Source organism: Scomber scombrus, chromosome 7, assembly GCF_963691925.1.
Source record: "Scomber scombrus chromosome 7, fScoSco1.1, whole genome shotgun sequence".
Lineage (NCBI taxonomy): Eukaryota > Metazoa > Chordata > Actinopteri > Scombriformes > Scombridae > Scomber > Scomber scombrus.
Genome location: NC_084976.1, coordinates 10,661,442 through 10,680,723, shown reverse-complemented (window position 1 = coordinate 10,680,723; position 19,282 = coordinate 10,661,442). Strand labels below are relative to the sequence as shown.

The window sequence follows — 19,282 nt, the reverse complement described above, 5'->3', positions numbered from 1 at the left end:
GTTCCACACCAATAAACATGTTTCCATTATGTTGATGTGGACAGCTGCTAGGTAAATGAGGCTGAATGGTAATTACTGTTGATAAGAGCATTTAGAGGAACCCTATGCCAGCACAGTAGTAACGAACATAATTAGTGCAAAATTTGCATGATCCTCCGTTTGTATACTCAGAACAGTACATATATGTTTGTTTAAATTAAAATAAAATCCATCCATCAATGCACAGTACATACATTCATACAGTGCACACACATATGGACATATGATAATCTACATATTTCATTTAAATTGTTCTACCTGACATATGCTGCTGTGTAATGTGGTTTGAACTGCAACATATTGACTAATATTGCATCATGCTTTGAAGCCTTGCACAGAAAGCGACTGTATCCAGTGAAGAACCATACTGCAGTAAAGCAGGCTGTGGAAGTGGGCCACAGTGTAATATCTACCACATCTTCATGTACATTTTCTTACAAATATCTACAAGAATCTAGATTTCTAAAACTTTTTCGATATCAGATCAGAAACTTTCAAACTTAGCCTAGTACACAAACTCATATGGGAATCAAATATAAACTATGGTAGCAACATAACTCAGGTTCCAACCTAGTATGTAAGACTCCAGGATAGGCTACATACCGCTGTTTGTAGAGATAAAACCCAAGGCCTGCAAAGATGAGGGCAAAGAAAGGCACAAGGATAGCAACAGCAACAGAACTGCTATTGGTGGAGCCATTGGTTTCAGGGTCAGTGAGTGTAACATTCTCTTTCACACTCAAACCTGGAAGAAAAAGACATTATATTTACTCAGGGAATTAGAATACACAATACAAAGTATACTGAATGTGAATGATGCACATTAACAATATTCACATTAACAAAAAAGGCACAAAACACAATAAACACTGTGAATGAACGAAATGCAACAGTAGAAAGATACGTATCATCTGCTGGTGATAATGGTGATGATCATGATGATGATGGCAATGATGACGATGATGACGAAGAAGAAAATGAACAGGATGATGACAAAGAGAAGACGCAGCAGCCAAGTAGGAGACGACGACCATAATGATCATACTGATAAAGATCACTGTGACTGTGATAATCTTGTTGAAGACAATCATGAGATGATGACAACAGCAATGTTGAGCAATATGAAATGAAGGATGATAGATGGAGGATGATGTGAAGGGGGATAATCTACTTTGTGCTGCATGCCTGTAGCAATAGGTGGCTGACAGCTGGTATCAGGGGCAATTTGCTATATACAGTATGCATTCATGCTTTCAATACAGAGCAAATATAAGACTATTGTCAGTGCAATAGAAGGCACCACCAGACAGAAATGCATTTATATATTTTGTATTTTTGAAAGCACACTTTTAAATAAAACATTTTCAGTCTTGTAAAATGTATTTATATAAGTAGGTATCTCAAAGTGAGTGAAAAAGCTGAAGGAAATCTTTGTTTTATTTTATTTTGTGTAAAGCTTACAATGGAAGATGAGAAGTAGCGATAAATGCCAGTGGGACTTTAAAAAAAAAAAAGATACATACCGATTCTTTGTAGTCCAAACTGTCCATAGTCTTTACCCTGTATAAAGCCTTGGAACACATAGCTGCCACCCTCAGGCTCAGCTGAAACCTAGAAGGAAAAAAAAATTAAGAGAGCCTGAGAAATAGAACGTTTTGTTTCAACTGCATGAATAAAATGTGATTTTTCTTGGCACCTAAGAGAGTGTCGTATCTCCTCCACACGCCACATCAAAAACTACATATTCTGTATTTAGTACGACAGTCAACACACTCTGTCATGCTACATTCAAAAATAACACTTGCTTTTTTGAAGCCCGCGACAGAAGCTTTGCAGCATGCTATCAATAGCTCGGCTGTGTGCAGTCACCTGTCACACGTTGTTATTAAGTGGACCTTGAAGTTTATTTCAGAAGAGGTACTTGCTCACAATTCCAGCGACAAAAATTGTTCTGCAGTCATTCCAGGTCCCTTAGATGTCAGGTGTGTGTCTGAGCTCATTCAGCAAATTGACAATGTGGGAATGCTCAAGTGCTTCATACACAGCGCCTTGTGCAACTGATGTACAGCTGGTTTAAATATACAGTGTATAAACAGAAAACAGACAATGAGCCGGGAAATGACTGCTTCCTTTGTTGTCACAGTTTCCTCTCACTTTCAGTGATTTTTTGCTATGTTGGCACGGTAAGTAGGATGAGAAAAATTCAATAATGAGGAAACACTGGCTTGATTTAGTCCATGGAAGGCTTCTTTTTGGTGCTCAAGTATTTACAGCTCCATTGCTCGCAATAATCTACTTGTCTTTCCGACGGAACAAAATAAATAAATAAATATGTAGAATAAAAGACAGTCACAGCTCTTGGTTATTTTTATAAGATCACTGCTGTCCAGCTGCTTCAAATTCTGTGTATACTCACAAATCCGTCCATTGCCCAGGTCTCATCAGTAATCCTGCTCAAGGAGCTGTGGGCCAGTGCTCTCATGTGGTACAGCAGGAGCATTAACTGTGCCTCCTGGCGCTTGTACACTCCTACAAGGTGGAAGACAAGAGGCAAGAAGAGAAACGATGTGAATAAAGAGACGAAGCAATGAGGGTGGGGGAGACTTATTAAAGAAACGAAAAAGGAAGAACAGAGAGAATACAAATAAAAGCGCGAGAAGAGAGGAGAGGAGAAGAGAAGAGGGGAGCGGCGGGGAACAGATGAGAAACGCGCTGAGGGAGGAGGGGAGGAGACGAGTTACTCTTGAGTGGGCAGTTAGTCAGTCAGTCGGTGCAGACTAATACATCCGTCTTTAGAGCCAATAGTTAATTTCCACTCCCATGCATGAGATCATTTGGTGATTGACTGATTGACATGAGGCACCCTCAAAATAAATGGAAGTGACATACAGAGGTAGTGAGAGGAGGAGAGGGGAGACGGAGGGGAGGAAGTAGAAGACAGATGATTTATAGATGACTCACCAGAGAGCAGAAACTCCATGCTACTGTCGGTTAAAGTTACATTGACTTTTCCCGTTGTGGCATTAAAGCTTGTGACTGTCAAAGTCATTGGCTGTTTCTGGCCCTTGTAATCATAGGAACCCTTCCAGATGAAATCAGGGGCAAAGATGTCGTCCGGAACTTTAGAAAAAGAGAGAGAAAGGGAGAAAAAAAAAAGACAGCTCATTAAATAATGCAATTAAAATAATGCCATGAAAAAAATGAAATCAGTGCATTGGTATGACAATTTGAAAGCTATCATTCCCATTAACTAGCTCTGTCTAACATGCATCCTTTATTAAGTGACAGTAAATCAATAACTGAATGTTTTATGTAAGCTGAATGCTAGCACCCACGCAGAAAATGGTTATTAGGCATGCAACTGAATCAACATATCAAACAGCTGATAACAATCTTTTCATTCAATTTGAATAATATCATGTTCCATATACTGTATGCTTTGACAATCTCAGTTAATGATAATTGAATGCATTGGGAAAGAGATAACTGGACTCACTTGATGAACCCCGCAGAACTTTTTAAAAGTGACACGCTGATAAAACTTTTTGGAGCACTTCTACAGAGCAGTCATTATCTGCAAGTAATTATTATCTGCTAAGAAGTGATGAGTTGATTATTAGCGCGAGTATGATTGCTTGTCACTATTAACAGGAAACAAACCCAATAACAGTCCCATAATTATCTTGTATTTACTGGATCATTTTCAGTAATCATGGTACAACAAGTTAAGATTTAGGAGGTCAAAGACGGACTTGTGTACAAGATAACATCATCATAATCATTGTGCAACTGACTGATGTTGCTAATGTCTTATTTACTCACTGCTACTGATACAGTAAAAAGTAAATCCACTTTATATTTCCACTATTTCCTTTTAAGGTCCAGTTTCACATTCTGATATTGATTTGAATGGTTTACCTGGATTACAGTCTGAGGCTGTTTTATGGACCATACAATATAGGATACATGGTGGTTTTAGCAAAGACATTGGTTTGTTAAGGTTAAGAACAAAAAATACTCATTTCATTCTATGGGTCAGTTTCATGTATAATACTACCACCATATATACAGCACTAATTAAATGTAATAGCTTGTTACTTCCTATAAAAATATACTGAACTACTACATTTTAACTTTTCTTTATTGCATTGCAAAAAGTGTCTTCGTATGGTTTTGAGTTAGATACACAGATTTAGTCACTCCATCTAGCCACTAATCCTACTCTACAGGTACAGAGGTGCAGTTCCAACACTGAGCAGAGTGCATGCGATGAAAGATTACCAATCAGTGTGAGACTGAAGTTTTGCACTAATAGAGGACACACTGATTTCGTTTTATCCAGGACAAACAAGTATTTCCCATTGCTGATGCTGGTGCCAAAAATACAGACACATGACTGATGACTCTTCTGGCTAAAAGTTGAACAGCTTGTGGAATTCAACTCACCATTTATTTTAGGGCTTGGTGTCCCTTGTATGGGTTTGACAGTTTTCTCATGCGATTTGGAGCCGGCTGCAAAATAACATAAATATATATGTCATGAAGATGTAGTGATGCGCAAGGCATAACATCCAGAGGATGCTGGAAAAGTAAACACTGCTCAACTGTAACATGTTTTCTGCATTTACAAACTTTAAACCAATCCCTGATGGCTCACTTCTAGCAGACACATTTACAAACCAATACATTGCTAAAACTTTAAGTTGAAAAGAATATCTACCTAATATCTAATATCTATATAAGCAAACAGCAAATAGCTGACAGTGAGGTGACATAGTGTATACAAAGAAAATATAAAAGAAACCACAATGCCTCATTATATTTGATTGGTAGTTATGTTGACTTAACAGTGAGCAGTAGTGGAAATGTCAAATAGGACTGATTTTTACATACTTTGTGTATACACATGTATACACTCCACTCCACACCTACATGCAACTGCAAAACATTCCCTGCAGCATTTTAACTACTCCTTCTCCCTCCTCCCCTCCATTTTCCCCATCATCTGCCCTCAGGGACCTCTGCTGACCACGTACCTCTGCACACTGGCACCTTGCCAGTCCAGCTGCCATCAGAGCGGCAGACACGGTGCTCTGAACCCCCGGAAAGGAAATAACGTGGCTGACAGGTGTACACCAGGGTGTAACCGTAGGAGGGCAGGTCCAGACCCACAACGTCAGCGTTGGCCGGGCTCCGCGGTTGCTTGCAGGAATGAGCTGGAGAGCAGGCAGAGGGCAGACACATTAGTGCACACACATCTTTACCCACACGCACACACACATACAAATGTACACAATGTACACACACAGAGATGCACACATACACAGGAAGATAATTAGGCATTCAGTTTAGAGACAGCATGAGATAGTTGGGGGAGGGTTGGAAAAAAATTGATAAAAAAGAAGCACACACATTTTACTATTTAATTGAGTCCAGGGAGCTATTAGGGAGCATATTGATACTTTAATATGTCTAATTTATTTTCTGATATGAACATGGGCACTTGTGAATTGCAAGATACTCTTTTAACTCAAAAAAAAGAAAAGAAAAAGAAAATCCACAGCCTTAACCATAGCCTTGGATTGCAAACCCTGGGAATTTCATCTATGCATTGCCAGTGCAACATATAGGTCTGGCTGAATTCATTATCATTTAGCTATAGTTTTAAATAAATTGCAATTATTTCATGTTTTGATAGAAGAAATTACAATTTTCAAGGGTGGAACCAAACAAGATCACCAGTGTTGTTGCATAACAGCGCTGGATTGAATGTTACAGTAAATCTAAGGAGATGTTTCTCCTCATGAGGATGTGATTATAGGTTCTGAGATTACAGACACATGAACAGTAGAAGGAAGCAAAGGGCTGATAGAGATGATTAGCCAATAAGAGGCTCATATGTCCTGGAAGTCAGACTAGTAGAAACAGTGTGTGCCTCACTTGAAACCAACAAACAATTACTGAAGTATAAGTGCTGCAGGTATCTTGATGGAGCTAGAGGTTCAGATTTAGTTTTGACTTTTGACTATTTTGACCATTACGTGTGACTATTCAATATATACAATCTACATATTTACATAATATAATATTCTGTTGCAAAACAAGCTAATGAGTAGCTTAACCTTTTTTTTTTTCTTTTTTTTTTTAAATAAGACAGCACTGAAAAAGCTTAGCTTTCAAGACCTAGCTGAATCAGAAACTAGGGACACAAGCTATTACTGTTCTTACTGTTGCCAAACCACCAGCCTCTTATAGACCATATTAAATATTTCCATTTTCTCATGAGTGGGTTGGGTATACTTAGTTACATTTTTCACATCAACAAACTCTACATAACAAAAATGTATGCAAATCACCCTGCACCACAGAAACACTGAGGGCTTGAACATTCAGGCTGTGGGGCATCAACAATAATGTGGAAATAGCGAAATAATTTTGCCGCTTGTGAGTGAAAGAATATGCTGCCAGCTGTCAAATGGGAGACAGCTGCAAGTGAGTCACTGTACAAAATCGGTCCTTCATGGCGTCTTAATGACATTAGTGGCAATAGGGTGTAAAAGGGATGCCAGGATGAAACCCAGTTTCTGGGCTCCATGAATGATGAGACGAGACTGCGGTAAATTACTCTTGTTGGTGTTTGGGGTCGTAATAATGTATGTGCAAATGCAAATCCTTAAAGAGTAAAACAGGTGAAAGGCATGTTGAAATTTAACAGGATATTTATGGTATACATCTTCAGCCAGAGCTTGTGTAATTTAATATCATATTGCACAATACTGCAAGACAGATGAAAAACTCCTTATAAGTTGTAGAAGAAGAGTCTTTAGACCTAAATAAATAAATAGTCCCCTTGCGCTGTCTGAGCACAAGTCTGTGTAACCCATTTAAAATGACAACCTGTCAGCACATGTCCAGGGTGGTTGTAGAGTTTGTAGACCATGAACATTGAAGACACTTACAAGACAGATGAATTGTTGTATCAAAGACATGTCATATCCCTCATCAAGTTCTGTTGACAGTGCCATGTTTGTTCACACTTCAAGCACCACAGTGGGATTTACTCCTGAGATTACACAAGGCCTCAAAAGACACTTTCACTTTTCTGTCACACAACAACTTGTAATGTTCTTAGTTCAAAGTTGGAATCTCTAATAGAGATGGAGTGCATTAGTTGGGAACATAGACAGATAAAAGCAGACGTGCAGAGACAGCCCTGCTGATGGATTTTTGTGTGAGCCAAAAAGGTAAGCCAACCACAAACTGTAATAGCAAACCACGGTCAAGAAGACAAAGTTAAGTTTTGAATTGTTACAATATTTTCCTTGTAGCTCTTTTTTGTCCAGGCAGTACTGTTAGTATTCCTCACTCTATAAAATGAAGAATGTCTTAATAGTCAGCAGGGGCAGGCCGGCATGCAGGTTTTCTGTAATTTGCTTTCTATTTTTTACACACATATATTGAACCTCAATGCATCCTGGGAGAGACTCCTCTATTTCTCTTCTTGAACTCGCTTCCTTTTTCCCCCAGTTAAACAGGATTTTTAGGCAGTTTTCCTTATTTGAATTGAGGGTGTATGGATATAGGATGTTGTATTGTTGAACAGATTGTAAAGCTCCCTGAGGCAAATTTGTGGTTTGAGATATTGTGTTTTACAAATAAAATGGACTTGACTTGTTTTAATATTGAAATGTTTAGTTTGGTTGCTTTTCTGCATATAGGCAGTGAGGTGATGAGTGTCTGCTGTGAGAAAACGACAGGTCTGTACTTTAAGGCTAATGTAAAAAGGCTCAGGAGGTAGAGCCACTAACTGGAAGATTGGTGGTTCGATTCCTGGCTCCTCCAGTCACCATGTCAAAGTGTCCTTGGGCAAGATGCTGAACCCCAAATTTCTCCTGATGGCTGTGCCAATGCTGTTTGAGTGTGTGTATGAGATAAAAGATCCTTCTGATTGGCAGGTTGGCACCTTGCAAGGCAGCTCCTGCCATCACCTTATGAATGTGTGCAAATAGGTGAATGTGGCTTGTTGTGTAAAAGCATTTTGAGTGGTTGGAAGACTAGAAAGGCGCAATAATTAATGCAGCCCATTTACCATTTATAATGTTCAGTGGCACCCTCAAATCTACAAATTCTACTATTGATTAAAGTGAGCTGGAGAGACGTTTGGGGTGTGTACATTTAAACTAAAACATTAATCTGATAGAAAGTTAACATGATTACAATCCAGTGATATTAAACTCTGACTTATGTCCATTGCATTGATTACATCTATTGTGTTGATAATCCCTCCAAGTCTTTTGCTTTAGCCAGCAGTATAAGATTGTTTTTAAATCCATTTAAGTGGCTTCACAGTAACAGAAGACCATTTAATCATAGAGAAAGGTATTTTAAAGGATTTATGACCCTGTTTTGACCAAGGGGTCAAAACAGAGTGTCACAGCCACACAAAAGCACTCATACTCAAATATATATATATATAACCACAATGTCTCCCAATGTTTTAAAGCCCATTGGGTCTGTATGTCCCCCTTATGGGCTGGTTGTGTGTAAAATGAATAAAAATGTTATAAATGTGAAAATGAATTGGATTATATTCCTGGATCTAAAATAATGCAGTAACTATATTCTAAATTACCTCGTAATAAAGTAAAAAGTTATAATAATGCAGTTGTATGAAAGCGCAATGTAATGCACTGTAGCTTTGCAAAGTGATCAGCTTTGCTGCTAATACCTATTGCCAAGATGAGTCATACATATTAACAAAATAACATAATGTGACATGGTTTATGTGCAGACCTGCAAATGAGGTTTCATTGTGCACAAATAATGATATATTGAAAAACCAGACCTGCTAATGTAAAGTTAGCGATAACAAAAATAGAGTCTGCAGTGGGATATGAATGTATAACATCTACTGGATGTTTCCAGCAAGCACATAAATTGGTAGGTTAACTTCACTTCGTTAAGCATATGAGAATTACAAACATTCAACTATGTTTATTTAGCTTCACTTCAGCAATGTTCAAGTAACATTGAGGTCAATATTTCTTAAGTTGACAATATAATACATTTGAGAATTCGAATGTATTATTCATAAAAGTATGGGCTGGTAGAATCTGGTGACTGTCAGGGATACATTTTTCCATTTTAATTTTAGCAGTAACAATGACAAGACGAGGGCAGAGTAAAATCAATAACATTTTCGAGCCACCAAAGGCGATGGACCAGAGCCAGAGAGCAGCTCCTGAAACGCTGCAATCTCAGCAAACCTGGCAAAGAAAGTGCACATTGCTGAACAGAGCAAGTCAGGAAAGTTACAGTAAAAGCTTCAAAACATTTTGCTTGAGTATGAAATCTGGATAGGCCATTGGACTGCCATTTCTGCTGGTGGCTTTACAACATACATCATGGTTACATAAAAAAGGGTATAAAATACATTTACTACTATAACAGTAAATTTGTTGTTGGGATGTTTTGTGGATACAAAAAGGTTAAAGAGAGAATCCTACAAATACCATTTAATTTGGGTCAATATAAATAGATAGATAGATAGATATATACTTCATTGTCCCCGAAGGGAAATTTGTCTTGGACTCTGAGTGCTGAGACAGCTGCCGCCATAGTTAAAAAGAACAAAGAAAGTAAAAGTAAAGACAACAATAATACAATATGTAAGTACAAGTGTAACCCACAGTATAATAATATTTAGTGTTCGGTTTTAACTGGAATCACACATTTCAGCCATAAACAATAAGTGCACTTGATGTAATTCTTTAAATTAATCTTTAAATCTAAAATATTTAATACATGAAAAAAATAGTTTAATTTAGTATAGTTTTAATTTAATATATAATCAGCACTTAAGTCCTACATAATATTCAAACAGATGTTGGGGACCTTACAGTATGTGCCATTGTTGACAGTAGTTAGATGAATCCACTACAGTTTTCACAAGGTGGCTTGATATTTATACATGTTCAGTTTATGTAAACATTTATTGCTTTTTGAATGGATTTCTTTAGTTTAGAGGACTCATGGACCTCAGCTTGTGTTGCCCACTGCTCAATTGCAGCATGTTAAGATGCTGCTGATAAAGTGTAAAAAATTAAAGCCTTCCAAACAGCACTTATAGACTCTGCACATGAATTTCCATAATAATGCAAACTGCATTACTACGCATCAGGAGTCCTCAGAGGTGAATCAAGAGAACGGGTGTTCAACAACATGAAAGTGACTTTAGGGAAATTTAATTTCAAAGCTGAGAGGTTTATCGTTTTGTTTAGAGGTGCATCTTCCACTGTTGTTGAATAATCATGTATATTGGTACTTCCTTTTTGTCCTTAATAGGTATTACACAAAGTGTTTTTTCTCACAAGCCCATGCTGTTAATCCTCTAAAAGAATCTGGCTTGTACATGCACTGTTCCGCTTTGTACCAGTCATGCATGTGCATGCAGATATTCTTCCCCACCGCTGTCAGACTTTTCCCAAGCAGGGGATGTCAATTCTGTGGCTTCAAAGAAATATCTAAGCACTAGTTTATGGAGCTTTAACATTCAATTATATTGACTTAAACTTAAACACTGAGTGATATTTTATTTTAGGGAACCTGTCTCAATGCTGGCAATGAATGTCATGAAGGAGCCAGGGGATGTGCAACCTCCTGAATCATTCATTAGTGAGCCGGACGACAGGGTCAACAGTCTGAACATACAGGTGAAGAAGGACAGGCTGAGGAGCTGTCAGCTCACACAAGTGTAGACAGCAGTGGCTTTTGGATTCTTTTATGCTGTCATCATAAAACAGTTTTAGTAAGTAGAAAATAATAAATGCGAATAAGACCATGCCAGAGATGGTGAGACAATAGTGAATTATTTGTTCTTTTGTGAAAATGTTGGGTTTAAGTGTAAACATCTACAGTAAACTACTGTATGTTAAATCTCAAAATCAAAGAAAGAATCAAAGAGTCAAAGATAATTCAATAGCACATCAAACTCAAGCTTCCAGATTGACCATTAAGTTGAAGCAACACCTCTAGAAAACATTTTCAACAAAGAATTATACCCTTTATAAAAACCCTGGGACCCTAGGATTTATGGCTGTTGTATTATAACAACACATATTCACATCTAAAAACTCCCCTCCTCCACACACACACACACACACACACACACACACACACACACACACACACACACACACACACACACACACACACACACACACACACACACACACACACACACACACACACACAAAGCCATGCTGCAGAGATGATGATGAAATCTTGAAGGGTAGGTATTACAATCTTTCTGCTTCCTCAGCACACAAAAAAGGGGAATTCAAGTGGGCGTTTCATCTGAAATCAAGATTACAAAATAATATTTGAAGCCCTTATCATCACACAGCTCAAGTGTTTACACTTGCTGTGCATAGTAAAATACAGACTACAGTAAGATTTGAGTTGGGAATTTTTCAATAAAAAAAATGCTGAACGGTATTCCAGTGAGATACAGGATTACATCACAACTTTGAAAATCAGTAGGGTTGGCAAAGCATCTGAGCTAAATTGCACAGCCCTAGTTTGGTGTTGATCAACAGACCAGGTTGTTCAAAAAGAATGACAGTAATCACTGTCAACATCTCACTCTCAGAATGACTGAGATGGCAAGTATGAGTGAATGAGAGAAGTAGTACTGGTAGGAGGCATTGACAAAGGAGGATGGTGGGTTGAATAGCCAGCAATGCGGATAAATGGTGAAAAGATGCCAGAAGGGGTAGCAAAAGTAAAAGAGCCCTGTCTTTCACTTTTGCGTAATATAGATATACTGAGGAAGCAAGAAGAACCACAACTCACGGATACAGGTAGCCTGGAAGCCGGTCCAGGTCAGATCTGGCAAACAGAGCCGTGTGGTGGAGCCCTGCAGTATGTGTCCCTGTTGGCACTGGAAGTCTACTCTGCTGCCCACCTGGCCACAAAAAGACAGCACACAAAGTGGAGAGAGTCAATACACTGATGCAAATGCCAATAGGCTCCCTGCATCAAATCTGAAGAGCTTGGAAAAAATACTGCACACACTAAAGTTTTTTTTTTTTTTTAATGATTATCTGTGGTGTGTGGAGGCAGATGGAGAGTATTCCTAGAGGCGATGGCCCATGTTTGTGTTCTCAACTGATACACAGACGTTAGAAAGGGAGAGAAAAAAATATAGAGCCAAAATGTTTTCTGTTATCTTAATAAATTACTTTCATTTTCAGCCATCATCCCAGTCGACTGTTTAAAGACAGCCATCGACACAGGATTTTTGTCATTCGCTGGTGTCAAGTCATTGGCGAAGTTGTTCAGTTATGCAGAAAAATGCAAAACTACGGCCATTACAAGCAGTGATCCAAATAATAAGCTGTTTTCGCTTTCATTTGGGACAAATCTCATATCAGATACTCAGCTGAATGTTATGGAGAAATTGTTTGCACTTTACTTGTAAGTGACACTCTAAAAGCATCAGAGGGGAAATAAAATGAAATACAACAGCTAGGAATATCTCAAGGGAGCTGTTGAGCACACACCAATGGTCATGATATCAATTTCGGTGACTATGATGCACTTTAGCGTTGCTTGTTTTACAGTCCACATTATCTTAGATCTAGATGTGGACCATGCCTTTAAACAGACAGGAGTGGCATGATGAAATCCACTTGGTTTTCTTCTGTGCAACCACCTGGGAGGGGATATGTACAGGCTTCACAGTCTTCTCCTTGCACTCTCATAACATCATCCAAAGGAATAACTGATGATACTACCTGGAACATCCATTGGAAACTGCCCATTTGACAGAGTGCTAAGTACCGGTAACACAGTAAAGCTGTGAGTTTTGAATGGTGCTTTGATTTGGTGCTTCTTGTTCATACTCATCTACCTCTCCCGGGTACAAGCTGCTCAGACTGCTTAAATATCGAGTGCTGGGTTATTGGCTGTTCTGCTGAGCTGAATTAAGTTTAGTGAAGCATAGCACATTATACTGTACTATGTAGCATGTAGTATATTATGGTATAGCCCATATGAAATCATATATGTTGTGCTAGCTTACTACCGAATATATCCTTTTTATGTTACATGCCTTTTAAATACACAGAGGCATGTGTTTACCTGCACATTCTATTGGAATCAAATTAATCCCATCTTTGTGAAGCTTAAGTTTGAGGCAGAGTTTGTGTTGGTGTTGTAATGGACTATATTGCACCGAAAGGTATCTCTAATATTACGTTGCCTACATGCACTTCATGGAAATCAGAACATGATACAAACATTACAAGTCATCTTAGAGTTTGCCAACCTGTTGGAAATAAAGTAAGTAAGTAAAGTACATAACACAGTATGTTAAAAAATGTATCCATGGCAGTTTCTGTGCATTTTACCTTAAAGCCTGTTGTGTAATTCATGAAGCCATGCTCAGGTGTCCCTGGATTTTCACAGGTTGTCCTCATGGGCTCTATAAGACGAAATCATTGTGAAGATTAGCAGAGATATTGCAGGAGAGAATGTGACAGAGGGGCAATCATCGATAATGACAAAGCAATTTCTCCTTGGTGTACAATGTACCAGAGGACAATTGCTGAGGTGGCGTGGTAGCATGAGCAGAATTACCTTGCCATCTCTCGTCTCTTTCAATATAAATTCCTTGGCTTGTAAAAGTCTTGTAAATACGGACAGCTAACAGTTTTAATCATTGATGAAACTGAATTGATATTCAGACACATTCTTTAGATCCTGGGATAATATAATTTGTGATAAATTACATGACTGCATGGCAAATCACAAAACAGTTAAATGTACCATTTGGAAACACAAGCTTTCCACCAAAGCCTGAAACAGACACATTGTTTTCTGCAGAATAAAGGTAGAGGGTTCAAGCTAATATTAATTACCTATACACCGAGGTTGAGATCCAACCCAGGTGCCGTCCTCCTGGCACATACGTGTTGTTGATCCCACTAGCACATAGGGGGCACTGCAGCTAAATGTCACCTCTGACTTGAAGATGAAACTGCGCCCTTCTCTCCGTCCTTTGGCAGGCATACCAGGATCTCCACAGAACTTGGCTGCAAAGGCAAAAATGATAAAGTGAAATGCTGATGGCCAATAAATCCAACACAGATGTTTTGCATTTTCCTGTGCATTCGTGCAACATCTGCAACACTGTGGGGTTGCATCTTCCCGCTGATTCATTTCAGTGCTTTCGCCCTATAGCTCTGCCCCATTTTGACAATTCTAACATTCATATTTTCACCCTCTTAATACTGCAGCAGCTAGTCATCTGAATGCGGCATTCACTAGAGTATTCAGCATCTAATTCAGAAATAATAAGCTGTGTGGGCTGCTGCTGTACCCATACAAGATCAGAGTGTGATGAGGAGTGTCTGCAATGCTTCCCACTGCTGCTGTGAGCATTGCTGTTTTCGATGGGCTTTTTATTATGTCATGATTATCTGACAATAAAGAAATTGTCTTTCCATATGATTTGGAAAGTCTTCATGGACTGAATTATTCAAATTGCACTGACATTGTGCTTTTTGCACATATTTCCTTTTACCATTTCTTACTGCATGTAGGCAGATGCATTGATGTCCTCATCTCAGGATGAATTGCTCTGTCTAATCATTTTTCATTTCCAATAATCAGCATTGCTGGTGAGTGCTTACAGTAGGTATGTGAATATTCATCTTGGCAGCAAAGAGGGAGTGAGTGAGGTCATGGCACTCAATTTTAGATCAAAATAATTAGCAAGTGAAATATTAATTTCTTTGACAGGGCCTTGAGGTTAACACAACTGGAGCCATCTGCTGCCACTGTTGCTCTCAAAGCTTCTTGTGTGATATCACCATTTTAATGGGACTCTAGCCACAGCCTCAGAAGATGAAGCCCATTGGATTATCACTGCTGCTCCTTCAATTTATTGCTTATAGACATCTAATCAAATTGACTGGAATAATTTAGCCTGAGTGGTTTTGATGGGGAGAGAAGTCAGCCATTTTACAGGCTGCTAATGTATTTTTCTATCTTTACTGCTATACATTCCTCCACTATAACCATACTGATCACTGAATGTTACTTGTTAGCTGTAGGAGATTTTGAAATGTTCAGTGTGTTAGAGAGCACAGCTGAGAACGGGAGTCAGAGCATTCAGTCACGCAGTCAGAGCACTGCGGGATCAAACCAATAATAAGGCAGGCTTCTTCTCCAGACCTGACATGTGCTGCTGTGTGGAGGTCTGGAGACAGAGATAAGTTCTCACTAGCTCTCTTCCTAGAATTCAGGAACCAACAGGGGCTTCCCACAGCCAACCCCTCAAATAATAGATATCTAGAAAAAGAGGAGATTAGAATCCAGCCCATGCAGGAATGGCTGAATAAAGCCATTACTGCAAATACTGTTATCTCAGAAACAAATCCTTGTATGCAGAGACATATCTTCTCCTAGAAAATATGTTTGTCTATGCTGTAGGTCTCTTCTGAAAATGATGCCTTGTGAGCTTCAACCCCCTACAGTACCCAATAGTTGACCTTGTTTGATATGATAACAAATAAAGATGCAAATGTCTGGCTAGATCTGAAAATGATTCTTGTCACTCCTCAAGTGGCATTGTAATCCTTAGTATTCAGATGGCATTTTTTTTTTGGAGGTTTGACAATACAGGCCAAACAGGTGGCAAGCACATCAGTCATAAGCTTCAAGCCGCAGGGAAATAATGTACTGTTTTATGGATATATAAGAGAAATGGCCCTGGGCCAAACCAAGCTCAGCATCTTTAATGTGCCTCTGTGTGTATGTGTGTGTGTAGGTGGATGAGCGAGAATGAGAAAGAGAGAGAGACCACAGAAACTTTTTTTTCCTCTCTCTCTCTCTCTCTTACAGCCTCTTCCTTTCCTTGATGAATTATCAATGCTTTGAAGTAATCAGTATGCAGAGGCCAGATTCAAAGTTGGGATCACAGTCTCATCCCTGCAGACGCATGAACTAGCATTCTCAGACACAGAATTTTGCTGCCTTTTTTCTGTTTCCCATGTGTGGTGACAGTGAACATGGCTGTTTGGCTGCACATGCAAACAGAAGTGCAGATTCATTTAAGAGTTAAGCAATACTTAGTCATGGCATCATGTGCACTACTGCCAAGCTGCATTTTAACTCAAAGTGCTGAGTATGAATTTCAAATATATTTCTAAGTAGTGCAAACCGTCTACAGTATATGTCTAATAAACAGCAAGATGGAGGCTTCAAAATCAATATGCACCAAACTAAAATGAATAAACTCATCAGACTGAATTTGCATTAGATGTGCATGATCCTGAAGCTCATTCTGCTAAGCTTCTAATTTTGTTAGTAAACGAAAAAATATCCTCAGTCGGCAAGATAATGTGATATATTGACTAATGCTTGGAGTATATCTTTATAGTTTCATCTCATGCAGTTACAGAAACATTACTAGCCTGTGTGCTTTTCTCCCTGCTTCATGAAAAATGTATATATTTATAAAATAATAAGTATGTAGTGGTCAGTACTGTCTTTACATTGTAAGTACTGACACTAAGTAAAGTGGGTTTTCATCTTAATAATAGCCTTGCTGGCAATATCAGACAAAAAAATATCAGACTTCTGTGGGTGGAAAATCTCCACCCACAGAAGTCTGGGGATTTGTAAATGCACAGTAGTTGTTTGAAGGGTAGCAAAAAAGTCCCGTAGTAAAACTACACCCCTTGCAAGGCCACACCTTAGCAGAAATAATGCTTTCCCCCCATTCTCCTCTGTATTGAACTGCCACCATCCCAATATGAAGGGCTGCCCTAAAGACTTTAGATTGGTTCTGCAATGCAGGGTTTTTTTTTCTAACTCTCTACTTGTTTCCACCCAGTTTTAACAATGAGACCTAGGAGATTGTCCTCAGTATCGATGACTGAAGGGTTTAAAGACTGACCTGTGTTTACTTAATAAGGACTTCAGTATTTATGGGGGGTAACACCTGAGACTGTTGTAGATAGTGCTGTGCTGACATTTTAATGCCTAGATAATAGCTTTTCTACACCGTATATGATCAGCACTTTCTTCCCCATTGTCCCCATTTTCCAATCTCATTTATTTGCCTTAGTAAATCTCACAGACCCGCCTCCCCTTTAGAGTAGTGTAGCAGGAGGTTAGCTGTAAAAACATGTTTAGGAGAATCACGTTCTTAACAGAGGTCAGTTATTGATCACACTGAATGATCATTTATACTGTATGGCTCTCAATTTGTGTCAATGTTGCACAAGCATAACAACCTGCATTCTAGGTCATTAGTAATGGAGCTATTAAATGTAATTACTACATCCAAAACAATTCTCTGCTGAGACATATTAGGCACTGACGCTACATCATGGAACATAAAGGTTAGGTGCTCACAAAGCTGCAGGAAGCTGTTTTGGGGGTGCTGATGTGGAAAAATGATTGTAGCGTATTGAGGGATGACACTGTTCATCATAATTACAGTAGACAGCAAGTAGACATGATACATTTACCAACTTGAACGTTATCCGTTTTTATGACCAGATGACATGTTTCAGCCATCACAAAAACTCAGGACCAGAACGCAGGGATACCAGTGTACCTCAATATAAAATAAGCAGTTGGTCATTTACCAGTACTAAAGCAGATTTCTGGTTATGACACACAGATACAATCCTTTATGGTTAAGCAGGACATAAATCAGATTGCAGCCTGCACAGATATATGACTGCAATGTGGCCATTTAGAAGAGCAAATGGCTGCACAGGGTACCATGCTTCTAGCTCCATGGTCACATAGTCAGCAGTATGTAAGCTACAAATCACATGTTAAATAGCCAAATGGGACTGTACTCGACTGACTGATTGTCGCCACAAGCACCAAATCCTGTCGTAAGCATCAATTTTAAAAGAGCTTAAAAGAAAATGTAATTATTTTTAAATGGACCAAGGGGTCTCTGTTCTGATCCAACACGTGACACTGAAATACTGCAAGTCATCTTATTTCCATCCATTTCATAAACTCTTACCTAAAGTCTGCAATCAACACAGTGTAGTTATTGTTTGCACAGTTAATACACACAGCTAATAAACCTACATCTGATATCAGAGACTCCCTGCACAAGAATGCTGCAATAATTACTGACTGTGATGCAAAATGCACTACATGATTCAAAATAAAAAAGACTGCCTGCATTTGTATGTTGAAGCGGAGATGCTTTTAGTGCAACAGAAGTCAAAAAACAAAACAAACAAACAAAAAACAGAAACACATCTTTCAGCATTTGTAGTGTTGTGTGCATGAATATTCTTTAGTGGCAGCATAGTCCACTTATTCCAGACTAACTATTAAGAAGAAAAAAGCACACATAATTACTTTGCTGTTCTTGATACATAATTTTCTTCTGACTGACATGATGCAAGAATGATTTGATGACAGTTAGACACACTTGAGCTGTCGTGCTTCCCCTGGGTTTTTATTATACTTGCAAAGATGATTCTGAGAAGGTCTTAATGTAGTAAAGAGCATCAGACACTTGTGGCTATACTCAGATCATCATCTTCATCATCATCAACATTGTAGCTCTAGAGCTAGAGGTCAATTTACTCATTTAACCAAAATGGAAATTGGAGGTTCAATTCTTCTGCTAATGATGAAATGCTCATTTGTATCTTATATAACATAAAATATCCTTTTCTTGCTAAAGATTTTCCAGTACTTGATTTTTCAGGGCATTAACGGTTTTAGGATTACTTCAAGTGCTTACAATAACAAAAAAGACCTTGACATTGTAATCAGAAGCGACATTAATAATCACTGTTCTGCATCTTTGCTAGATTGTCTTACTCTATTTCGTTTGTGATTCTGCTTGGCCCTGATGACAGAATTCCATCACTTACTCATGACTTTCATTAATTTCATTAACTTGAGATAACCTCTAAAGGTGGCCAGCAATAAAGTGGCAGAAGAGGCTTACCTCTGAGAAGACAATTTAAGGACCAATGTAAATAATGTATAATATATAGAAAAAATGCTGGTATATATGTGGTATGAAACCTTCTTGAAATATTACCTGTTATTTAAAAAAAAAAAAAAAAACAGTATAAGAAATGTGTACAATGTAATGACATTGCCTGAGTAGTTTATTATACCTCTCATTATTCCACATTTTCTACAAATTTCATGCTGAGTGGGAACTCAGTAATTTTGCAGT

At 38.5% G+C, this 19,282-nt stretch overlaps 1 protein-coding gene across 1 annotated transcript in view; it reads right to left on the bottom strand.

The window, feature by feature from the left end:
* The window catches only part of LOC133984078 (CUB and sushi domain-containing protein 3-like), a 212,287-nt gene that overhangs the window by 526 nt on the left and 192,479 nt on the right, over nucleotides 1-19,282 (bottom strand). The window contains exons 61-69 of the mRNA XM_062423328.1: nucleotides 13,962-14,135; nucleotides 13,452-13,525; nucleotides 11,893-12,004; nucleotides 5,076-5,255; nucleotides 4,486-4,551; nucleotides 3,001-3,159; nucleotides 2,456-2,568; nucleotides 1,563-1,650; nucleotides 643-784 (exon numbers count right to left, since the gene is read on the bottom strand). Of these exons, the coding sequence (XP_062279312.1) occupies nucleotides 643-784; nucleotides 1,563-1,650; nucleotides 2,456-2,568; nucleotides 3,001-3,159; nucleotides 4,486-4,551; nucleotides 5,076-5,255; nucleotides 11,893-12,004; nucleotides 13,452-13,525; nucleotides 13,962-14,135 (1,108 nt within the window). The remainder of the gene's footprint in view (nucleotides 1-642; nucleotides 785-1,562; nucleotides 1,651-2,455; nucleotides 2,569-3,000; nucleotides 3,160-4,485; nucleotides 4,552-5,075; nucleotides 5,256-11,892; nucleotides 12,005-13,451; nucleotides 13,526-13,961; nucleotides 14,136-19,282) is intronic.